Source organism: Trachurus trachurus (assembly GCF_905171665.1).
Source record: "Trachurus trachurus genome assembly, chromosome: 1".
NCBI classification, from domain to species: domain Eukaryota; kingdom Metazoa; phylum Chordata; class Actinopteri; order Carangiformes; family Carangidae; genus Trachurus; species Trachurus trachurus.
This window is the reverse complement of record NC_139891.1, coordinates 26,307,324-26,333,569: the sequence shown is the minus strand read 5'-3', so window position 1 is coordinate 26,333,569 and position 26,246 is coordinate 26,307,324. Positions and strand designations below refer to the sequence as shown.

Below are 26,246 nucleotides of genomic sequence, written 5' to 3'. Positions count from 1 at the left end.
TTACACTTCCTTATTGCCCAAAAAACCAGAGAGAGGGAGAGAGAGAAAGAGAGACAGTTGTAAGCAGCAGAGAGAGAGAGAAAGAGAGGGAGAAAGAGAGAGAGAGAGAGAGAGAGAGAGAGAGAGAGAGAGAGAGAGAGAGAGAGAGAGAGAGAGAGAGAGAGAGAGAGTTGTAGCAGCAGTAACACATCGGTGAGAACAGGGAAGCAGCAGCAGCAGCAGCAGCAGCAGCGCGCGGCGCGGCGGCACGGGGACCCGCCGGAAGAAGCAGCAGCAGCAGCTTCAGCGCGAGGCGACTCGAGCTGCGGACGCACAACGCACGCAACACACCGACCGACACAACAACACAACACAAAACACAAAACACCGGCGGCGGCACGAGCGACACCAAGGCGGCCAGAGGGGCGGAGAGGAGGAGGAGGAGGAGGAGGAAGAGGAGGAAGAGCCACCTGCACCGCGACCGTCGTCTCTCTCTCTCTCTCTCCAGCAGCTCTCTCTCTCTCTCTCTCTCGCTCCTCACCCCTCGTCGTTCCTCGCGGACCGCTGCTGCCGCCGCCGCCGCCGCCGCTTCCTCGTTAAGATGGCTGACCCCGCCGGCAGCAGCGACGGAGAGGTACCGGAGAGCGCGCGCGGCTTCGCCCGTCAGGGAGCCCTGCGCCAGAAGAACGTGCACGAGGTGAAGGACCACAAGTTCATCGCGCGCTTCTTCAAGCAGCCCACCTTCTGCAGCCACTGCACGGACTTCATCTGGTGAGTGTGTGTGTGTGTGTCTGCCTGTGTGTGTGTGTGTGTGTCTCTCTGCCTGTGCGTGTGTGTGTGTGTGTGTGTGTGTGTGTGTGTGAGGGGAAAGGACACAGGTGATTCACTTGCTGCTGCTGCTGCTGCTGCTGCGGTTCGGCTCGGCTCGGCTCGGCCTCCTTTTCACACTGACAGAGCCCACCGACGAGACGCCGCAGTCTTTTCGTTCACTGTCATTGTCAAAAACAAAAACACCGCGATGCGCCATTCTCCCCCCTGTAGCTCTAGTCTCCACATCCACAATGCGACAGCTCCACGGGCCCTAGTATATAGCTGCTGTGTGTGTGTGTCTATGGGGGGAGATGAGATGCGTGTGTCAGGCTGCAGAACAGTTGCTGCTGCTCGGCGTTACCGCATCGTCCCATCGACCCCCCCCCCCCCTTCCCAAATAATAATCTCTGAAACTGGAGGTCTGGTGGTGGAGGAATGAAGCTGGAGAGGCAACAACACAGACACGCAGGGCCCTGGTTGGTGGTGTTGCTGCGGCAGCTGTGTGGGTTGGTCTGTGTGTCCATGTGTGATTGGGTATCTGCATTATAGCTGACATGATATAGGAGTTTAATTGATTGGGTGTCCATTGACAGAAAAGAAACAATGGGCACTGTTTTGGTTATTAATTAATCACTCCAGCCAATTCTCATGCACAAAAACAAGACAAATATTGACGGATTGGATGTGAAGCTTTGCTATGTCAAATGTCACTGTGAGCTGGATATTTGTGGTTTGAATGAAACAAGGTGTCACCAGATTGTTTAATAGATAAAAAACAATCATCAGTTGCAGCCCTGATGTGTATGAATAAGTTTTTGTCATCTTTATGAATGAATTCCCCCCCCAGAATCTCACATGTCTGTCTTTTCTCTCTCCACAGGGGCTTTGGGAAACAGGGATTCCAGTGCCAAGGTAAGAGCAGTATCTTATTCACAAATCCCACTGCTGCATATGGCTGTGGGTGTGTGGACGGATGTTCACTGTCTGAGGGGGAGCCCGGCTGTGTGTGTGTGTGTGTGTGTGTGTGTGTGTGTGTTTGTTGTATTCAGGGTCGCAGGTCTGCACACTGTTAAGAGCGACCTGTTGGCTCGTCGGTTGACGGCGTGTGTTGGTGTTGGCTGGCAGGTGTCAAACTCGAAGCAGGTGCTTGCCAACAGTGATAAATGAGAGTGAGAATCCCCAAACAGGCTCGGAGCTGCTGCTGAAGAGACAGTGAGAGATGTAAGAGTAGAAGAGTCGGCGGAGCGGTGAAAGCTGAGATGCCCGGGTTTGGCCGAGGAGAAATGGGAGGAGGACGAACCAGGAAGTTAGATTTTCTTTACCTCCTTTTTTTTTTTTTAAATGTTTTATTATTATCATCTCGGAGCCTGACATATGATTGGATTTGTATAATGAGTTTGTGCGTAGGTGGGTGGGTGATGTGTGTCTGTGGGTGGCAGTGACGGTGAGTGAGTGAGTGGGTGGGTGGGTGGGTGTCTAGACATGAACCTCTGCACAAAATGGTTTCATAAACAGGGCTTTGCTGCTCCATAGTGACACCCCTCACTCACATGTGTGCGTGTTTTTATGTATGTGTGTGTGTGTGTGCTACTGTTACTGTATTGCACCAAATGTTTGTCGCTGTGCTGGCAGTATCACTTCCTCCTCCCCACTGATCTCAGACACCCACCTCAACTCATCTGGCTGCACTCATGTGACCAAACCATGTGAGGTTCAGGAAGAAAGTGGCCAAAGTTTCCACATTACGCTCTTGTGTAAGAGCTTCATTAATTGGACTATAGAGTTGTGCAAAGTTTGACCGTGAGGTTGTGTTATTTTTATGAGCAGTAAAACAAAACAAAAAGAAGAAAGAAAGTCCCCTTGTATCTGCAGGCTGGCCACTGGCTCGTCTACAGCTCTGGTGGCGATACAGGAAATGCACTGTGGGTAGAGGTAGAGAGAATAAACATTAAACGTGTGTGTGTGATAGTGGACTAGTGTGTGGTGAATTACCCTCGACCTGATAACACATATGCACACGTAGTTGGGTAAGAACCGGCCTATCAGAGGCGCGCGCAGGTAGAGCTGATGTCAGATCAGGTTTCGTGGTGAGTTAACTGATGACTCCTAAATTTACACACACCGTCTCTTCAACAAGAAACTGTTGTCTGAGGGTTGTTTGTGATGTTGACCGTCCAACAAACTACCTGCTAAACGATGATATCGTCAGGTCTCAGGCTGAAATGTAGACATCTAGATTAACACAGCAGGGTTACATTTGATCAAAAAAAGAAAAAAAAAAACAAATCTCAGCGTTAACTGATTCTATAACTTTTTAAAAAATTCGGTTATCCAGTGGTCACAGCTCAAATCAGAAAATAATTTGATCGAGTTGCACCAATAATTTGAATTCTTGTCTTGCAGAAAAGGCAACTAGTAAATTTCAATCTATCCAATTTATTTTTCTGAAAAAAAAAGAAGTAATTTTATAAAGTCGTTTAGGCGCAATGTTGTTATAACGGACATTTCACTGTTATCTGATTCATCGCTTACAAAAACAATCATTAGCTGCAGCTCTACAGTTTTCTCATGTTAAGTGTGTTTACTTTACTTGGATGACTATATGTCAAAGTGCTGGAGGATTTCCAGTTGAGAAAAAAAATCTAGGTTCAAATGTGTTTTTTTTTTGTTTTGTTTACAGAAGTCCAGCTCGAAAAAAACATGTTATCTCAAAACAATAAACAGATTTAGATTTAGTAAAAGATTGCTCCTGATGTCATTTCTAAATATGGGTCAGACAGATCTTCACCTCTAATAAGCAATAAATGTTAATGTGGTGACGTGTAGGTTGAAGACAAGCTTTGTAAGAGCAGTTTATGACTCCTATAAATTAAAAACAAATAGAGAGAGAGTTGCGCACAGTTATTTATTTCCCCCCCTAAATTTTTTCCTAACTGGAATGCTGCACAGCAAGTTTTACAGGACAGGTAACTGTATAGCACCTGTTATACATCAAGATGACCCAAAGTGCTTTAGACATAAGACACAATGCAAAAAAAGGATATTTTTTGTGTAAAATGCAAAACCAAAAACAGTTGTTAGTTCCACATGGATGATGCACAAACACTGTTCATATACAAAACCATCAACGAGATGAGATGAGGAAACCAGGATTTAATGGTTCAACAACTCTGTTTCAGTGGTTATGACCTGATTTGCTGTAAAAAAAAAGTTCACATTTACGAAGAGTTGAAACTGCATTTTAGACAAAATCAAAGAGATTTATACAGATTAAAAAAACAGCCTGTGAGACTAGTCACATTTTGTTTGGTTAAATGTTGAGATTGGATGTTTCTTCTTGGCCTTGTAAGCAGCATTTGCCCAAAACAATCTCTCCTCAAGGGCCATTTAGCAGCTGTTCTGGAGCTTTCAGTCGTATCACAACAACTGCTGTTTCCAAGGACGAGAACATGTTTCCAGTCTCAGAGTTGAGGTTCGAAGATGTTTTAAATGTGTGAAATCAGTGGTTACATGTAACCTCCTCGATACCTGGGACATTTAGACAGGTTTTAACCAGTAGAAAAAACACTTTCTATAATTACTTAAGTGGCATGAGAGAAAAATGTGAGTTCTTCTGTAAATGAGAAGCAGTGAGGATTGTTCTAATTGTTCAAGAGAACAAGAGGAACCAGAAAAGTTTAGATAGAGTTGAGTATGTATGGGTGGGAGGTGCACGCACACAAATGATCAACTCTTGTGCTGGTTTGGAGGAATGTCACACATCTGGTGTAGACCTGTTCTGGCATGTAGTGATGAGTGTGTGTGTGTGTGAGTGTGTGTTTCTCTCAGAAAGAAACTCTTTTGTGTGTGTGTGTTTGTGTGACAAAGCTGTCTTCTGTGGATTGTGGGAGTGTCTGAATACCTGAGCACCAGGCGGAGATTTCTCTTCTTTCTTTCCTGCCTTCAGCTTTTTTCCCTTTTTCTCAGTGCTCAGTATTGCACATGTAGGTGCTCTCAGAGCAAACAGGGGGTAGGAACACCCCTCCCCACCCCCCATGTCATTTCCCGCCAGAGGCAGATGAAGAGTCAATAGGCTGTAATTCTTGAGTGTTGGTTTTACATGAGGTTCTCTGATCTTGAAATGAGAAACCTCACTTCTCTCCATGTCAACAAGTTGATTTCTGAGTGAGGCAAATGGATATAATATCCATCTCATGTCTCTACAAAGGCCTTTAACAACAGACCACTCAACTCCTATTAAAGCACACATGTGATACTAATAACTTAAAGCAGAAGTAAGTGATATATTTGTGTTAATATAAGTCTTAAATAGTTATATCTTCCGACAGCAATCACTTACATAGAGTGTTTGGACCGAAACACGGGTCTCTCAGTCACTCTGCTCTGCTCTGAGCTGAGGAGAAAACATTTATCGTATCCTACAGTTTTTATCCAATGAGGAGAGAGAACGACATGCAGGGCTGTGTGTGCAGCCAAGGGACGCCGTGAATGTGGTGACGTAGGGACGAGGACTGTTATGGTGCGTTCAAGGCAACTCGTAATTCGTGTTTTTCCGACCTGTGAAGTCATACCAGTTCGATCTGGTACGAGTTCACGGGTCGGAAGTTACGAGTGGCCGTTATAGTGACTTTCACAGGTAAAACAGGTCGGAAAAACACGAGTGGGTTGCCTGGAACGCTACAAAGTCGTAAGTTGTGACTTGAAGCTGTAATTTACGATTTCAAAAGCCTGCCTGGAACGCAGCATTAGCGAAAACGACCGGATCGCTTACTTCTGCTTTAACTTGACAGTGATCTGGCATGAGTTATACACCAGGACCCTGAAACTGAAGCAGATCAATAGACTTTAGCCACAATTAATTTTCGTCATTTAAACTTTTTTCCTCATGCAACATGTGGAGTTGTTTCTGGTGAAAGTATCAGCAGCCTCAAAGTGTTTGTATCAGAGCAGGAATCACTGAATCATTGTTGACAAGAATGAAACCACATTTACACTGCTGCATTCACCTCAGGCTGGCTACACACCTGCAGTTTGTATTTGTAGTATTTAATAGTGACGGTTTTACAGCAGCTATTCCTCACACAGTCACATGATCACGTTTGACTTCAGAAGAAAAACACGATCGATGTCGTCAGCTGGCATGTGCAGCAAAAACAATACAAGAGAAGAAGAATATGAATGAAATCCTGGCTGAGAAGACGTTATAGGTGTAGAGTACTCAACATCTTGTTGCCGATGCTTCCTGCTCTGCACCCTGATCTGGAGTTGTAAATGTAAATGGTGATATTTACAGTTCCAGATTTAAGATGGGGGAGGCTCTGACACGATTAGGAGCAATAAAATAAATGCTTTTACATTGATTGATTGAATTTATTTATTTAAAACAGGGACAATGCACAAAAAAACCCATTAATCTTGTAAAACAAGAAGAGATGCTTTGAGCCAGGTTATAGCAACAATTGCTAATTTCCGCCTGTAGTCCCTGGGCAGGTAAAGTGCTAAACAGATACAATATTAAGATTAATTGAAATAAGACATAATAACCATAATATTTAAAAAATTGACAGAATGCACTAATAAAAGCAGGGAAACATCAGCGCCAAATCATAAAGTGCACAATAGAGACCAACAGCTATACACTCTCTCTCACTCTCATCACACATTCAAACACATACACATACAATACACAGATAACAATCATCCTCATCCTCAACCACACTCATAGCCAGACACATACACACACTCACATAATACTCAACAATGTGTGCAATGTGTACATAACACATTTGCATGTTTTTTTGGGACAAATAATAATTTGCAACGACCCTTGAATCGGGCCTCACCCCCTTGATTGTCGACGGGTCAAATAAGGCCCGATATTGAGCTTAAAATTGGGCCTAAAACGGTTCAGTGTGCACCCAGACCCAGACTTAGGTGCATTGCAGGGCTACATTACAACCTGGATGTCGTCTTTGCAAGTGGACAGCTCCAGTCCATCTCCAGTGAGCGCATACGATCACATCTTACTTCCTCGTTTAAATGCAAATAAACACGTGTTGTGTTGTTTTAGCTAATCTGACTGTAACGGACAAGTCCATCGTCTCTCTCTGTGTGTGTGTGTGTGTGTGAGAGAGAGAGAGGGAAAGAGCAGGGTAAGGTGTTACTGGGCTTACCAATGCTCTGCTCACAGCTCTGCAATGAAATAAAAGATTTTAGCCACAAATCGGTTCATTACGAAACTGCAGCAGAGGACAGACCACCTCTGAATCTGCTCTGAGTGATCAAATCTCAAATGTGTCCTCAATGTGTCGCCTGCACTTAGGAGCCGTCAACCTGAGATGGATGTTGATGCCAGGTCTGAACAGGAGGGAAAAAAACAAACTAAAGACTAAAGAGTAAACACGTCCAAACAGGTCGAAACGTGATCACCGCCAACACCAACTCTGCAGGACTTGTGTGCAATCTTTGCCATGGTGTAACTAACTAACGACAGCAGCGAGGACTCATCATCTGATTCTTCTTAATGCATTCATGGTCTGTCTCCTCTGTCTTTGGGATAGCTACAGTTAAGGTTGCTCTAAAATTACACTGAAATGAGCCATTGTTCTCAGCCTCATTAAAGCAACGAGGAAAATCGTCCCTGAACGATTTGAAGCAGGAGGTGCACCGAGTGTCTCGCTGATCCCTGATCAGTTCATCCACTGAACGATCTGTGTGGGTGAGGGAGCATTTATCTGCACGAGTGAGTTGGAGCCTGTGAAGATGATGAAACTTATGTTTTGTCCGTAGTGATTCATCCATGTCTTTGTAGTAGGATATTGATTGGATAATGAATAATAAAGGCAGATCCTGATTTGCATATTAGATACTGTATTTGTGACCCGGTCACATACACAGATCTGTGTATGTGGCCAATTGTAAATGAATTAATATTGAGTTTCATGTTGATTTTTATCTGGAAACAAGACACTTGAAATGACAAGAGTCTAGACTGAGTCACGCTCAGAGCAGGGATCGCCGACCTGTCGATTGCAATCAGTTAGTAGACATCAAAGATTTTCCTAATAGGATGAGAACAATAGAAAGAATATTGGTTGTGTGCATCTCACATACACTTTATTTCTGTTATTCAGACTACCACGTCAGAGTTGCTATCATCACAAAGAAGCAGAAAAACAGAAAAATAAACCAACAGCCGGGCAGTTTTTACCTCAGGAGGCGTCAGGGAAGAAACCAGCCAGGATAGGGAGAGGATTTTCTTTTTACCTTGTTGCAAAATTGGAACTTTCTTTTACCGACTTGAAACTTGAATGAATAAATATAACCGTTAACAATGCTACTTAATACAATAAAAAAAAAAGAAATGAACAAACTAGTTTTCCTCAATGCAAAATAGGCCACATGCCTTTGTTTTCAGTTGGAATTAAATTCAGTATTTTTTTTTAGAAATAAAAGTGTAATATCTTTTAAAATACTCAAGACAGCTGCGGCTTTCAAACTCTAGTTACAGCGCGTTCTGAGTTGTGCTCATTAGAAAGCTGGACTTAAGCACTTCAAGTAATTCAAATACAGTTAGCCCAAATAAAGACGACTCTAGTTGGAAATAGAATCTGGGTCGTCTTTTTCTCTTGGCGTTACAATGGGTGGATCTTGTCTTTCACTCAGGCCGAGCTCAGGGATCCTTGGCTGAAAACGTTTGGTGACCGCAGCTCTGGGAAGCCGTACTGACTGACTGAGTACACAGCAGTGGTGCTTTGAGATAAACGCTAAAATTTGAATGCCAACTGTTTTAACTTCAAGTCCAAATACTGTCTGAATGATGAGACGAGATTCTGGACATGTACACTTTCAATATTTTTCCGCTAACAGCAACAGCTCGCTGCCTTCAGACAACACGTGCATTTTTTCCAAAACAAACATTGCTCTAAATTTTCTTCTGTAAGTACTTCACCAATAAAATATCAAATGAAATGTATAGCCATAATATTTAACTCAATATTTCACTTAATAAACGTATTAAAGCCCACAAAAAAACATCAGATTAAGTCCTAGCATTCACATAATTTCAGTAAAAATGCTATGATACACATGTGTAATATAACTTGTTGCTAATGCTAACAAATTTGTAGCAGTAGTAATGTCAACGTCATTAGTTTTTCAGGCAAAAGTCAGTTTAGGATTGATCCTCTGGAGAAAATAAATGTGTGAACCAAACGTCAGAGTGCTTCAACCTGCAAATGTTGAGATATTAAATAAAAACTGATCTACGTCCCTGCATCGCTCATCTGAGCTGTCATATGAGAACATTTCAAAACACAGATGGACAGGACAGAAAGGAGATCTGCTGCTAGCATCTGCAACTTCAACCGAGCTGAGAGCACTGTGGTGTGTGTGTGTGTGTGTGTGTGTGTGTGTGTGTGTGTGTTTGCATTGGGGTGGGTGTAGTAGTATTTTTTCCTCTTACACTCCACCAAAAGTTGACTAGAGCGAAACATTTTTTTTTCTTCTGTTGACTCGTCCTCTTGATGAACCCTGTGATTATCACCGATCTTTCCACATCACACCCCACCGGCCTCAGCGCTGTGACAAGAAGATGTTAATCTGCTGTTTTCTCCAGAAATAAGAATGAATCGCGTCTTTGTCGACGTTTACGACCGTTATAAAAACGACACCTAAACACAGCGACTGAAATGAAATGCCAGCAACAAATGCCAAAAGTGTGTCATTGATATTGATTAGATCACGACCGTGAGCTGAGCTTTGATCCTGATCGTTGGCTGATCAATGGTTGAGACAGTGCCTCTGTTATTGATTGGATGTCAGACGAGCCGGTCCAAGTTATCGATTACGAGATATGCTGGCGAGGTGACGCTGTGGTTGTTGCTGAGAAAAAGAGCAGATATTTCAGAGTACAGTCGGTCCACACAGTTTAAGGTGTCGTCAGTCAGTCAGCTGGCTTCTTCCTTCACAATGAATCAGATACCCAACAGATGAAAATGGCAGATGTCGGGATGGATGCTGCGGGATGAGACTCAGGATGATCACAGTAACAGCAAATGACAACAGGTTGATGTTTGGTATGAAGCAGCTTTTTGGCTTCACAATTCAAAGTATAGGCAGCAAATACATTTTCTGCATTAGGAATGGACAAATTATCTGTTTACTAGAAGAGCAGCAGCGACTGTTTTCCACATTATTTAAATTACAAATGTATACAGTAAAACACAGAAGGCCTGAAGTTGAAAAGCAGCTGAAACTACCTAAAGTCAATAATCACAATCGTTGTTTCTGTCAGTTGCTTTAAGATAAATTTATTGAGTTTTTTTTTTTTTTTTTAGCTCTACCAATAGAAACAGGCAGATATCTGGCTGATACTGATGAACCAGTGACAGTGAGATGAACTCAACTGACCCAGGTCGCACCACAACAACATGTTATGTAGCAGTGGCTCCCAGCCTTCACCACACAGCTCTGTTTCTGTTCCTAGTTTGAATATGTTTAAAAGCAGAGACTTGCGTTGCCACCGTTGAGCTTACTATGAATATGACGTGCGATGTCCGGTATTGGTCAGTAGTACTATGCAATCAAACAGTATGTGTTCATTCAAGATATCTGAGACGATGAACATCACCTGAGTCTTGCCTGAGAGAAATATCAGTGTTTAGAAACCAGTGATGGGAATAATGGCGTTACTAATGGCGCTAGTAATCAAAAACGTTACTGTTTACTCACGAAGCCCCTCACAAAAGGATACCCCCCGTTTAAGTGTACGTTATATTTACATTATTTTCAGTTCATCAACTGGTAGGTAAAAAGCCATTTATCTAGAACTAACCAACTCTGGAGGAATACTGAGCGAGTTGGTTAGTTCCAGATAAACGGGAGGCTAGGGAGGGAAGTCCAAGTCATTTGACATATTTAAGCATTTTATTAAAAAGTAACACAATAGTTACTTTTTCTGGTAATTAATTGCTTTAATCGTGGAGTAACTCAGTAACTATAACTGATTGCTTTTTAAAAGTAATGTTCCCAACACTGTCAGAAACTGAACAGGATGGGGGTTGGCGTCCATCATTGTTTTGTGATGAGAGCTGGTGGCCTTCCCCATAGGATGAGTTGTCACTGATCAGTCATTCAGTGTGTGTTGTCTTGTGTTCTTGTGCCACTGTGACATCGTTTTCTGGTTGTTCGTCTGTCTCATGGACACAGTGTCTCAATAACACCTTGGATGAACTCATTACATTAATGCCCAAGGTCACAGTGAGCTCACAAAATGAGGTTTTGGCCTTTTATGAAGTTAATCAGATCTTGATGGATGAAAGTCAAAGATAATTGTTGTTGGGACGTCTCAATATATGATTTTGGTCTTGTGAGCCAAATATCTTGAGAACCCCATGAGGGAATCCCTTCAAATTGGGCACAAACATTAACTGCCACTCAAAGATGAACTGATTAGACATTAAAGGGATAGTGGCAAATTCACCTATTGCTATAATCCCTATAGTCATAGCAGTAGGTTCATTACCTTTAATTATCGGTGCATGTTGTTTTGAGATCTGCGGGGCAGAGACGTGAGCTGCTGCTCAGTGAACACAATGGAGGTGAACGGTACAGGTCCCCTGTCCCTCATCAAACTCATCACATACACAATCCAACAACTCCAAAACGCTCTCGTGGAGAAGTTGTGTCATATTTATATATAATCATGTATCATTATGTAACATTTAGACACATGAAGCAAATATTTGGAGCTACTTGGGCTTTTGAAATCACCCCGCCCAAGCAGCCTTGTCAGGAATGTAGTTCCGGCTGCATTTGACTTGAAAACAACTCTGTCTCGTAATGTTACATGATTATCTCATAACGTGGTGAATGTGGAGGTCACAACTTGTCCACCAGAGCGTTTTGGAGTTGTTGGATTGTGTATTTGATGAGTTTGATGAGGGACAGGGGACCTGTACCGTTCACCTCCATTGTGTTCACTGAGCAGCTCACGTCTCTGCTCCGCGGATCTCAAAACAACATGCACCAATAATTAAAGGTAATGAACCTACTTCTATGACTATAAGGATTAAGGCAATAGGCGAATTTGCCACAATGTTGAACTATCCCTTTAAAGGTCAAAGTTCAAGGGCATGGTCACCTCTCAAAATATGATATCCCTGTAAAATCTTGAGGGAATCTCTTCAACTTTGGTAGAAATTTCTACTTAGGATATTAGACTCTGGGGGTCAAAGGTCAAAATTCAACATCACCTGCTTGGATGTATATTATCTTATTTGTGAATTAATTCTTTGTAACAAGGGGTAGACAATATAAGTTCGCTTCTTTCTGCCCCCTTTCATTCAAGGGTTACAGTATTTTATTTTATTTTTGTTTTTATGCTTGATAAATGATTGAAATAAATAAACTAAACTAAACCTCATGAAGCATCTTAGCCATCATTTACAGAAGGTCTTCACACAACAATTATGACAAAATCTCACACAATCTTTTTTTTTTATATGACTCTTTAATCTGAAACTAGTCTGAGTGGTGGAGCAATACTGTACAACCACAGTGTCATAATTCTAGTTAATCAGTTGAAAGATTAATTTCCCTTTCCTGACTGTCGGAGAAAAAATATTCTGCAAGTTGATGGAAACAATCAGTCTGTGCAGTTCATTCAGGCTTTTGGACGTTTCCCATTGTTTTTTCAGGTTTGTCCCAGGCTTTAGATAAGACACAGGAGATTCCACAGATGTTAAATGGAGTTGACCTGCATGTTTTCTTTCTGCTGTATGCCCCACCCGCCCCCCCAAAAACAAAAAACAAAACAAAAGATATGACTCCAAAGAATTTTCTCCTGAAGTGGAAAGCAAAATATTTTCAATGCTCTAATAATTATTCTAACCATTGTTAATATTTATTGGGTTGTGCTTTGATCAGGAAATCACATGGACTTTCCAACTAGTAATTTCTTGCTGCTATCTACAAGTCTGGACACGTCTGCTGAACGAGTCATTCAATATACTGTACGTCCACAGGGAGAAAGCTGACTCAGACAAAAACAACAGTCTTTTTTTAAGTGCTTATCCCTGTTTAAATTCAGTATTATCATTGCTATTTCAAAATAAGAGTTTTTGCGCTTGAATATATAAAAGTGTTTAACCCTTTATCTGCTTTTTAAGAACCAATGTAAGCATAAGACTCTAGAGACGTCTTAGCAGGAATTAGTTTTGGCCACAAGTGTTACACAGGATTCGGGTGTTTCCTGTTCGGTGTTGTTGAATAAATTACTGAGATGAATATGTAAAGTTCTGCAAATCACTGCTAAAGTGTTTGGTGTGTAGCTCTGTTAACGGGAACTGCAACGTTTGACGTCAGAGAAGGTTTTAGACCGCCTCGCCCCGGAAGGTCACACAGCGTTGAAGTGTCTCTCATAATTTACCACATGTGATCAGACGTGTTACCATGTAGAGCACATGTGTAAAACATGTTGCCACACATTCACATGGGATTTCACATGTGATTCATATAAAATTGGGCCCAAACCACATGTTTCTCATTTGCAAATAACATGATTCCCATTTGCAAAATTTCTCACATGTGAAAAATCATGAGTCACATCTGAAATTCATGTGGTTTTTCTATAAGGGTTTTAAAAAAATGTCTTTGCCAGTTTGGGCCGGCTTCTGTGCTTTGGCTTTGTGTCATCGTAACTGTTGTGAAGCATGCGCACATGCATCGTCCAGGTTGTGACGCCGTCAACCCCAGTCTGCCTGAAACTGCCAGTTTGCTTCTGCCGTTGGTTCACAGCAATTTGAAGGCAGAAATACTCAGAAATGCAATTTTACACTTACTTTTCTGCTGATATGTCCTCTAACATCAGAAAAATGCCACAGGAACATATAAAAAGCACAAAAACACGATTTTCGGTTTCCAAACGCATTATCTGGGTGTCTGTCGTGGAAATTCTTAGCCGTTTGCTGTTGGTGAATAATGAAATAGAGACTTCTCCGGCCGACATGCATTTATTTCCTTGCAAGGAAAGGTCAGTTCATATCCGAGAAAAAGACAAAGACAATGGGAAAACCTAAACATTTATAGCTGAGGGAAGGTCCACTTCTGGGGTGTGTTTGTGTCCTTTGGTCGGCCCCTTCCCTGATTGTGTTTTCACACCTTCACCTTTGAAGCTATCATCACCGGTCTCCCAAGGTATGGAGTTAAGAGATACAATTTAAAATACAAAGGGGTTTGAGTGTGAATTAGGAAGTGGGAAGTTGGGCATCACAGATGATTAAGTGTAAAGGAACTTGAATTTACAATTGCAGAAGGAAGTCTGGGAAAGTAGGGTGTATGAACGTCTCAAGTGATTAAAACAAAGGAATATTAAGATTTACCATTACAGTGTCTTAGTTGGATTTGGAGAAGTCCGGTATAACGCGTTTACATTCAGTTGTCGGGTTAGTCGGATTAAAGCAGAAGTAAGTGATATATTTGTGTTAATATAAGTCTTAAATAGTTATATCTTCCGACAGCAATCACTTACATAGAGTGTTTGGACCGAAACACGGGTCAGTCACTCTGCTCTGCTCTGAGCGGAAGAGAAAACATTTATCGTATCCTACAGTTTTTATCCAATGAGGAGAGAGAACGGCATGCAGGGCTGTGTGTGCAGCCAAGGGACGCCGTGAATGTGGCGACGTAGGGACGAGGACTGTTATGGTGCGTTCAAGGAAACTCGTAACTCGTGTTTTTCCGACCTGTGAAGTCGTACCAGTTCGATCTGGTACGAGTTCACGGGTTGGAAGTTACGAGTGGCCGTTATAGTGACTTTCACCGGTAAAACAGGTCGGAAAAACACAAGTGGGTTGCCTGAAACGCTACAAAGTCGTAAGTTGTGACTTGAAGCTGTAATTTACGGTTTCAAAAGCCTACCTGGAACGCAGCATTAGCCAAAACGACCGGATCGCTTACTTCTGCTTTAAGATTTACCATTACAGTGTCTTAGTTGGATTTGGAGAAGTCCAGTATTACGCGTTTACATTCAGTTGTCGGGTTAGTCGGATTAAGGCAATAATTTGTTTTTGTTTTTTAGTCATGGTGTTGACTGGTTTAAATCACTGTACTGATATTAACAAGGTTAAAAACTCGATTTCCAATCTCGGTGACATGACTTGAATTCAGCGTGGGTCTGGGAGCACAGAGAGCAGTTTGGGGGCCGGTGTTTTATCAGGTTTGGTTCGTCATTGGTCGTGTTGAGGCCTGAGTGAAGATTACCAGCGTCTCCATCTGTGGTTTGCCGACTGGTCGTCATCCAACATGGAGGAGGAACTTCCTGTTGCTTCCTGTTCGATGTCAAACTGTCGGCCCGCTGTCGTCCTGGCAGTTTATCGCTTCCCAGTCTTCCCACTCTGGTTTGCCGCTAGCGCCGTCAGTCAAACCGAAAACGGGGATGGCGGCGAGTGTAGACTCGACTGTATAGGGCTCAGCTTGGTTGCTAGGCAACAGAGCACAGACCTCCTCGGCAGGTCACTAGGCCTGTCTTTCAGTGTGTAGTGTGTACGCAAAAAAAAAAAAAACCAAAAAAAAAACGTGTGTGCATGCACAGGTGTGTGTGCGTGTGTGTGTGACGGCGCAGATTTGTGATCAAAAGGCTGTAAAGTGTGACTTCACTTCTTCACGCTGCGTTCTGCTGCTCCACTTCTCTTTCTGGTTTTCTGACACACTGCAAACACACACACACACACTGCACGCACACATGCACACACACACATGAATTCTCCACCCCCTCACATTGCCTCAAACCCAGCTGTGCCCCCATCCCTTCCTTCCTGCCCACACACACACACACACACTTGCACACACGCAAACACAGACACACACACTTGCACACACGCACGCACGCACACACACAGCCTATCTCTTTCTTTGTTTGACTTTTTGTTTTTTTAAATCCTCACTCTTTCTTTTCCTCCTGTGCTCCGTCTCATTGTCGTCGTCCTCTCTCTCTCTCTCTTTGTGTTTCCCTTCATTAACCCTCTCTCTCCTCCTCACTGTTTTCATTTGCATTGTGCATGAGTTCAACCACACTACACCGACCGCACCGTCTTCACACTGTGGTGTCGTCGTCGTGTCTTTTTGTTTTTGAGCTAAAAACTGCACCAGCTGCAATTTGCGACTGTGCGTCCAGGTTGTCCACACGCACACGCGCACACACACACAGATAAACACACACACATATGCACAGACATAAGCTCTGTCAGTTAACTGCTAGGAACCTGTGGAAAGTGCTGCCAGTGGCCACGGTGCCTCATGAAAATGTAACGAGAATGTGAATAATTAAGATTTAAACCAGAGCGTAATGTCACCCTCTGTGCGTGTGTGTGTGTGCGTTTGTTTTGTTCTTTTAGTGTCCAGTCCCTGCTGTTACAACATGTGTGTTAATATTTGCTGCTTTATCAGTTTGCGTTGACGTCTTCTTGACTTTAAATGTAAAAATACATGAAACAAACCACAGAGTCGCACTGCAGCGGAGCAGATTGTTCCTCACCGATCTGCCCTATTTCTCTAAATGGAGTTCTGGTGTTGGTCTTGTTCACGTCCTCGTCTGTAGGAAGTGGTTTATCAAAATTTAAAAAGAGGGGGTTGGATTTTTTTTTTACTTTATATCAGACCCAGTGAGGGAGACAAACCCATGGGTGGCTTTTTCTCACGACACTGTGTGCACTTTAACGCTCATATACTGATCTGATCTGATCTCGGCTCTGCGGGATCAGCTGCTGCCGCTCGGCTCAGTGAGGAACAAACACACACATAGACATTAAGACTATTGATCACTTTTAACCACAGTGACAAACATTTTCATTAAGATTTATCTGCAGCGTAATCAGGAGCGTTGCCGCTTGTGTAAACTAATAAACTTTTATTGCAGCGTGCAAAACAATATAGGAAAAAGAGAGAGTGTTCTGGCGATGGCGGGTCTAGCCAAGGAGGAGTAGGAGGTGGAGATCTGGGGGTGATGATGAGTTGGGCCTGTAAAAGGTGGAGGAGGTGAATGGTGCAGCAGGAAACGGACTGAAATGATAGCGGACAGCAGGAGAGAGAGGGGGCAACGTGATTGGCTGGTTGAGAGCACGATGAGATCTGATTGGTTATTGAACACCTGAAGTCGGCTGCTTTTAAAGCAGAAGTGGAATGTTTGTGTTAATATAAGTCTTAAATAGTTCTATCTTCCGACAGCAATCACTTATATAGAGTGTTTGGTCTGAAACACGGGTCTGTCAGTCACTCTGCTCTGCTGTAAGCTGAGGAGAAAACTTTCCTTGTATCCTACAACCTTTATCCAATGAGGAGAGAGAACGGCATAAAGGGGCGGTCCTCTCTGTGTGTGCAGCCAAGGGATGCGCGTGAATGTGGTGACGTAGGGACGAGGGTGGGGACTGCTAACTCCATCGGCTGACAAGAAGTTAGCCAAAACAACCGGATCGCTTACTTCTGCTTTAAGGAGTGGGGTAAAAGAGGGAATTGTGGATGCAAGCGGAGCAGATACAGTCTTAAATTGATTGATGTTTAAAGTGTTATAACATACTGAAATATACCAGTTACAGTCTCCTGAAGCTGATGCATCCAATAAAACAGTCTACGATAGGCCTATATACTAGATATATTGAAGTTACAAAAAATAGACACAATAGCACCAAATTCTCATAGTCTGGAACTTGTAACAAGGAAATGTCTGCTGTTTTTGTCGATGAATGACATTATTGTCAGGACAAAACAAAACATTTGCATGCATGGAAAGTCACACAGACACAAACCTGTCCATCTGCACAGATGTCCACCCACTCATACACACATATTTACCTTGAGATACGATTTACAGTGTTACTGAACAATACATTGTTGTACATTTATATCACATTTCACTGTTTTTAAAAAGAGAGGTCTTTTTTCTTTTTTTTAAGAGTTTCCAGTTCCCTCAGTTTTATTCAATGACCCAGGAGACGTGAAAAGGTCAGAGAGACTTCCTGTGGTGAAATTCAGAGTTAATGAAGGAGTGACTTTGTGCCATAAATCAGAAAATGAATCAAATACCGAAGACAATGAATGAATTAATGGTGGAGAATACCAAACACAGCCAGAGTTTTCATCTGAATCCCTTTTTATGACAAAAATGTCAAAATATTATCTGATTTTAGTTTCTCAAGTGTGAATGTGCTGCTGGTTTGCTTTGTCTTCTTGGATTTCTCTTCTCAGCAAACTAAATCTGTTTGAGTTTTGAACTGTTTGTTGGGTAAAACAAACTCTTTGAGTGTGTCAGCTTGGACGTTCATTAAAGAAAAATAATCAGCAGATGAGTCAATAACAGTAATTGTCAACTTCAGCCCTGGTGACTTTGACACTTTAGCATCAAAAGGCAATTCACGCTTCTCTTAGACTTTGAAAGTCGACTCATTAACCCAGAGATAGAAGCTCTCATTGACTTGTTGATCCCTTGCAGTAAAGAGCAAGTTTATTTTGCACGAAACATCTAAAAACCACACGTCACTGTGGTTTCCAGATGTAAAACCTTTTCACATCGCATCCAAAGTGGTGAAAAGTTATGAAGCTGCTCACAGTGAGACCAAACTTCACACTTTCTTTCCCCTGATACTTTTATTTGTGAGACAAGATTTGTTTTGTAAAACGTCAGCGAAATGGTCTGACTCATAATTTGAATCCACAACCTTGCAGAACGAACGCAGCCACTTGCTGTTTTGCATGAACTCTAGTTACTAAAACAGACGTCCATCCTCAGGTCAAATTTCCTTTTTACATTTTTTGCAAATTCTTTCTTTAAAAAAAAGAAAAAAAAAAGACTTCCCTTGTGTCTTCACCAGCAGCGACCCAAGGAAGCATTCATTTGTCCTTGCAGTTTCCTTATCAAGGGGTTGGGATCAGCATCCAAGTGCTATATTGGGCCGAGAGTAGGCATGGTGTTTATTCCAGTCAGTCACTACGCTGAGCGTGCAAGGCAGCGAGCAGGAACATGGAGTCACATCAGGTGTTTGGAGCACGCTGCCGTTTGGAGCTGCCAACGTGGGAAGTTTCCTCCTGTGGCAGATTGGTGATGGGCTGTGATTATATGAGACGACGTCCCGCCAAGCCGGGTTTAAATTTAATATCAACCAAACCGGAGCAGAAACAAACTAAATATAGACGTCGCCGCCGCCGCCGCCAAGCGAGCAAAGCAGAGGGGACAAATGGAAATGCGAGTGGCCTATTGTGCTGTGACTAATGCCACATAATTGACATATTGATTCATCTCTTTGTTGCTATTGTGTCGCCTGATTTGGCATCGCAAGGAGGCCAGAGTTGATGTTTTGCCTCTTTTCTCTTTGCTCTCCCTCCACAGTGTGCTGTTTTGTCGTCCATAAGCGCTGTCATGAGTTCGTCACCTTTTCGTGTCCGGGAGCCGACAAGGGACCCGCCTCCGACGTAAGTAAAAACACACACAAACACACACTTCACACCAACTCAATTCTCTGCTATTTATTTCTAACCAAAGATAAGAAAGAAGTAGTTTTCCTGAAGGAGTTTTGTGATGAACAGTGAAGCTCATCGCTCCACCCCGGTCCTCACGTTAGATATTCATTATGCACATTGGTTAGTGATTGTTTTGAATCATGCATGTTAATAATATTAGCAAGGTCAGCACTGGCCTTTGGTTTGTGTGTGTGTGTACTTTGATGTAGCTTCCTGTTTGAGCTGCCCAGTGAACACAGACACAGACACAGGATTTTGTGTGTGAGGACTGTGAGGCCCCTGACCTAAATTAAATCACATTATTAACCTGATAACATTGACTTTATAACTAGGGGGGGAAAAAAGTGGTTGACCTTTGACCTTCCTTTGAAGCCATGAAAATGTGCTTACAAAGCATTGCACGCACACGCACACACACACACGCACATGCGCGCACACACACACACACAGATGTAACCTCTTGTCTTCTCGCCAGCTGACCTGTTGGCTCTAAATCACATTGAGACATGTTGGTAAAGAGAAAATGTGCTGCCTGGCAGCCTCAGGTTAATGAGCCAATATCTCTTCATTCACACACGCGCACACACACACAATCACACTCACGCATGCACACACACACGGGACACACTCGAGAGGCATCATGGGTTTTTGAAGTAATATTCACTGATGTTTGTTAATCTCATTCTCTTTATTGTTTCTGTTATATCACCAGAGCTGTTTATTTCTTTCCTATTTTCGTTCGTCCTCCTCCGCGAGCTCCATCAGAGCGCCATTTTCTGTTGGACACTCGAACGCCGTTTAGATTTTCACTTTCTGTCGAAACCGAGACGATTTATAGAAGATAAGACAATAACACAAAACCTATTCACCTCCACTGAGACACACATAGGGCTGTCCTAAACGATTATCTTTCTCCCGATTAATCTATGTAATCTATAAACTATTTTTTTCAATTAGTCAAACGATACATTTTTCGACTAACCTAGCGATAATTTTTTTGGTTGACGATTATGAATTTACAAAAACACTGTGGTACGCCATCTCTCATCTTTAAAATATTTCCGCACTTTTGACGTCAACCGTTTTTTTGGCTGTTTGGTGGTGCCACTGCCGCCTTCTTCTCCGTCTGAAAGGCTAGGACCTGGAACCTCTGCAATTTTGTTCTATTTTTGAACATTAACGTCTGCTGTTTGCCTTAATTGCATAATCGTGGTATGTTGTACGTGTCGACGTACAGTATATACGGCACCGAAGTAATTGATTAAGTCAATTAGTGTTGCACCGATACCGATACCAGTATCGGTCGGGGGCCCGATACCGCACTAAAATGCTGGCATCGGTATCGACGAGTAAAACAAATGACGCACAGATGCCATTTACTGATATGAACGCTGCGCCTTGTGTCTTCTCTCGCCCGACACTCACTGCTGTGTGATCACACCTGTTCAGTGCATGCCAAGCCAAGTAAGGATGTAAACAATTAAATTAATTGCAGTTAATCCTTTTCAAGGAGTTTTTTGTGAAATGTAAACAAGCAAAGCCGACATAAAGTAGCGGGATCTCTATTTAAATGTGTGCACCGCACTGAGCAGCGCACTGAGCACACAGGGGAGAGAGGAGGTGAGAAGAGACAACAACACTGTTACCTGTTGTATACTGGCCTCAGCCTGTACCATCGCTAAAACACAGACCAGTGTGTAACGAGTCAAAAAGCCGCCGTCACTGAGCTGCCAAACCGACGCGGATCCGGTGTGTTTATCAAAGCTTGTTCGCCGTGCTCAGACACCGGTCGATTTGAGCTGCGTTCAGGCTGCAGTGACGGCGGCTTTTTCACTCGTTACACACTGGTCTGTGGCCAGTATACAGCAGGTAACAGTGTTGTCTCTTTTCACCTCCTCTCTCCGTGTGCGGTGCGCACACATGTAAATAGAGATCCCGCTACGTTATGTCGGCGCGGTCGCTACCGGAGCTTAATTAAAAAAAAAAAAAAAAAAAGCGCTCGTCGCGGTGCAGCTGAGAGCAGCGGAGTTTCCTCTGCTGCAGCTGATCAGCTGTGGTCAAGACGAAGCTACAGAGTAGACCTGTCACTGTCACAGGTGTCTCTCATCTCATCTCATTATTATAGGACTTCAACCTCAGCGCTCTGTCTTCAGACCTGTCCCTGAACATCACACATGGACAACATGGAGTTGCCTGTGTGATTGGTTACTGAGTTTACTAATGTTTACATCAGGCTGCGTTCAACCAATCAGTTTATGCTACTGTTATTTATGTATATACAGTAATCATTAGTGTAGTGGCAGGAAAGACCATTTCATGTATCAAATCTATTGTGTTGGTCAAGTCAGAGGAAAAATGTTTGGGGTGTGTTTACTGTTCCTAAATGTAAAAATGCGTTACATTGGACCCTCAACATTATTTAAAGGTTAAATAACGTGGTACTTAAACATTTTTACCAGGTAGGCAATAAAAAAGTTCTACTGGATTATAGTATTAGAAGAAAAAAAGCTCTTATATATTTTTTTTTCCAAACTGTGTGGTATCGGAACGGTATCGGTATCGGCAGATACTGCACAGCCGGGAATCGGAATCGGTATCGGGGGCCAAAAAATGGTATCGGTGCAACACTAAAGTCAATTAATCGGGACAGCCCCAGACACACACTAAACGTGACCTTTAAGTCGCAGGATGATTTTTGCTGTTGAAGTGTCTCATGGTGTTTTCGCATCAGCTTTTCCTCACGTCCTCTTGTAATTTTGAATGTATGGCATGTTGCGACGCCAATACACAGTTGTGTAAGACTCTTGCTTCTCTCTTGAAATGAAAGGGAAACTATAATTATGCACACTGCAACATTTTACACAACAGTGAGGTTCCACGTTTATGACAAAATTTTACAATACCATAACCATAACCATAAAAAAAAAAAGTTTTCCAGTTTGATCTGGACTGCACTGAGCTCTGACCCCTCAACTTGATCAGAGCCTTAAAGGGATAGTTCAACATTTTGGCAAATTGGCCCATTGCCATAATCCCTATAGTCATAGTAGTAGGTTCGTTACCTTTAATTGTCGGTGCAAGCTATTTTTAGAACGGTGGAGCAGAGCCGCGAGCTGCTCTATCTATCTATCTATCTATCTATCTATCTATCTATCTATCTATCTATCTATCTATCTATCTATCTATCTATCTATCTATCTATCTATCTATCTATCTATCTATCTTGAAAACAACTTTGTCTCGTAACGTTACGTTATTATCTCATAGCGTGGTGAATGTGCAGGTCACAACTTGTCCACCAGAGCGTTTTGGAGTGTTGGATTGTGTATTTGATGAGTTTGATGAGGGAAACCAAGAAATCCCAGCTCGCGGCTCTGCTCCACCGTTCTAAAAATAAAGGTAACGAACCTACTGCTAAAACTATAGGGATTATGCCAATGGACCAATTTGCCAAAAATGTTGAACTATCCCTTTAAAATGACTGGGATGAACTGGACCCTGGACTGCAAGAGGCCGCTGGCATCAGTGGTCGACGTTACCGAGGCTCTTGAGGCTGAATGGGAGTGAAACCTTGCAGCCAGTTTCTAAATGAGTGCACATAACTATAAAATAAAAGTGTGCAATGTTCATAAACTTTATGTGTGAAGCGTAGATTAGATTAGATTACATAGTAACTTTATTGATCCCAAGGGAAATCCAAGAGTCGTCAGTCACACTTTTGAAAGAGCAAACTTGACCTGAACTGTTTAATACAATCTTAACTTTCTTTCTTGCATTTTGCACAGAGCCAAACAAAGATCCCAGGCAGTAATGATCAACAGTCGTATCACACAGTGGTTCTGTGACAGATTATGACCTGTCCCATCCTGAATCCCTGAATTACCACACACTCATTTCATCCATTCATACCATCATAAACTGTGGGGTAAACAGACACTGAGAAGGTGCGAGTTGTGCAAGAGCAAATACTGAGTAAATAAACAGAATAATTAATAAAAAGGGATAATAATTATTGTAATAATAACAGGAAGGGGAAAAACGGGAAGGGAGGGGGGGAGGTGCTCAGTTACTTTCTGCAACAATAGTCAGAGACTCCATGTGAACTAGGAAGGAAGCCCATTACTGTAGCAAACCTTTCAAGGAGAACCTAATCTTTTCTCGTGTAATACAACGCAATACTTCCCATTTATTATGAGTGGGAGGTGCAGAGCAAGACCGACCTGAACTATTTGAACTGTCATATATAAGATTTTCTTTTAATTTGGGGGTGAAGTGACTTTTTTTAAATGCAGGACCTGAAGGCGCTCCACTGAAACCACCTGTGTGACTTTGACAGTGAACTGAAATGTCTCCTCTCTCCTCTCTCCCCTCTGTCTGTGTCTGTGTCTCTGCAGGATCCTCGTAGTAAACACAAGTTTAAGGTCCATACCTACTCCAGCCCCACCTTCTGTGACCACTGTGGCTCCCTCCTCTACGGGCTGATACACCAGGGCATGAAATGTGACCGTACGTACACAAACCTCTTTCTGTGTCTGTGTGTGTTAGATACTAAGCTTTGCATGTGACAGGCGAGCATCTCCACTATTTAGTGTTTCAAACCTGTGCAGGCAAAACGAACGGGTTTGTAGTAAAATGCAAAAATAAGGGTTTGCACTGAAGTGAAAATACGTCTACGTGCTCCTCTTGTTGTCTGAGCCAACCTCTTTTTATGCTCTGTCACTGTCGATTTTGTCATTTTTTGATTACATACTTTTTTCCTCCGTCTTACATATCACCACTTCTTCTTTTTCTCAGTTCAAGACAAGTCCTGAAAAATGATATGCAGCAAAAAATAATTCTGGCTTCTTTTCTACAGTAGAAGTGCAAGGTTTTTAGGACGACAAAGGGCGCTTTCATTCTGGACTTGTTTTGGTTCAGTATTAAACAACCTCTGGTGCATTTGCCCCCTCAGTGCGGTTTATTTGGGGTCAGTGTGAAACCACAGTGAGTGTGTGGTCCAAATAACTGAACCAAGAGGGGTCTCTGCTGCCTCTGGTACGGATTGTTTGTGGTCTGAAAGCAGAAAGTGGATCAAGCAGATGGTGTTTTCTTTGTAGATACGTGATTTTTAACATGAACTTAAAAACCACTGAATGCACCTGCAGTTAAATATCTGCTGCTCCTTTTACCTTTGGCATCCGATCAAGTCAAGTAAAAAGTGTTTGTCATAGTGATTCGACGACTTTTAACATCGCTGTAGCTGACACCTCCTTCCGACCTGTATCCACTTTCCCAATCTGCAGGCATTGAAGAGTCTTAGAAAGCATTTAATACCTCAATAAAAGGTTGCAGAAGGAATTTTATAAGTCTTAGGATATGTCATCTTCTCCACTGTGGGCACGAATGTTATAAAACTTGGTCGTTTTGTTGTTTGTGTTTCAATCGGCAGCATCAGGACTGCAGCAAACACTGCTGCTCGCTACAGCAGCTACAGGGCTTAATGTCATAATGGAGAAGTGTCCTTTTCAATTATCCAATAATCCATTTTTATGCAGCTTATCTGGGTCCAGATCATTGTAATTTAATAATATATATCATTAGGAATTACTCTTGTATACCGCTGGGAGGCAGTGGAATAATGTAATGTAATAATCAATCATTTTTGGCCGAATGGTTCTTAGTTGTTCATCAGAAATTCAAACATCAGCCTAGACAACAACTAATCCTTTGTGAAATCACTGGCTATCACTTTAATAATTAATTTCAATATTGATTCGGTTGAACTTTCACTTTCACATTTATCCAAATTTAGTCACAACAAGAGAAAGAAACATGTCAAACAAATATATAATCTGTCTCTCTGTTTTCTAGTATTTTATATTAATATTGCATGATATTGCTTGTGATACGTGGATTATTGTCTGTAGTCGATCATTAACACATTCTCTGAGTTTAGGTTTGAACCTGCTCATAATCCAGAGCGACATGCACTTGGCAAATGGATATTATCAGTGTAATGACTGACAGCTGGAGATATTATCAGGCTCGTGCAGCAATAAGAGACGAGTTTTTACATGCCTGCTGTCGTCATTTTTTTTTTTTGACCTTTTGTTTGTCATTTGCAACAGGCAGGAAGTGGGTTATACCTCTGCAACACTATTCAGTGGGTGTGCAGTTCCTCGTCAGTCGTACCTGCGCTGTGCAATTCGAAGTGTTTGATAGACTTTGACTCGGCCCTCTTTAAATGCTGCCTGCAGCAGTTTACACATCCATATTCAGTCAACAAAACAACGCGTGGCTAAAAATAGCTCATAAAAGACAGAGTGAGGCAGAAACTCTTTGACAAAAACGTTTCAGAGCTAAAAGTATCAATGTTTTATAAAAATAGACTGTATTGAATTTTTTTTTCCACTTTTATCCGTTTCCATTTTGTAGTGTAGTAAACACACCTCCTCACACAAAGAACACAGCAACCCAGACAGAAAAAAAATCATTGTTTTCACCATAAAATATGACAGTTAAAAATTTCACACTGTTTTCACATATAAAAAGGTATGAATGGCAAGTGACGACACGTTGTTCCAGCTGTGTGTAATAAGTCTTATCTGCTATTGGCAATATTTAAACCTTAAATTCAGTAAAAAGTAAATAAACACTTTTTATTGAAAGAAGAATGTGACGAGTGAAAAAATTAATGTCATATTTTGGTGACAAAACAACAATATGAACTTAGACACCAGTAAAATACAGTTTGCAGAGACTGACTAAAATGTTTCTTTAGAGTTAATTAAATCCACATTGAACCAATAATAAATACATAAAAAAGCTACATTAAAATCTATCACTGAATGCAGAATAAGAAGTCGGCTGGAAAACTAATATTACATACTGATGGTATTTGATGACAGACCTTTCATGTATAAATCTTAGACGGTGTTGCAAATATCTGAAATATCTTATCATAAATC

General features: G+C 42.1%; 1 protein-coding gene across 1 annotated transcript in view; it reads left to right on the top strand.

The window, feature by feature from the left end:
• The first annotated feature begins 228 nt into the window (after window positions 1-228).
• The window catches only part of LOC311005278 (protein kinase C beta type), a 42,957-nt gene continuing 16,939 nt past the window's right edge, over window positions 229-26,246 (top strand). The window contains exons 1-4 of the mRNA XM_083997635.1: window positions 229-750; window positions 1,670-1,701; window positions 19,169-19,251; window positions 23,694-23,805. Of these exons, the coding sequence (XP_083853761.1) occupies window positions 581-750; window positions 1,670-1,701; window positions 19,169-19,251; window positions 23,694-23,805 (397 nt within the window). The 5' untranslated portion in view covers window positions 229-580. The remainder of the gene's footprint in view (window positions 751-1,669; window positions 1,702-19,168; window positions 19,252-23,693; window positions 23,806-26,246) is intronic.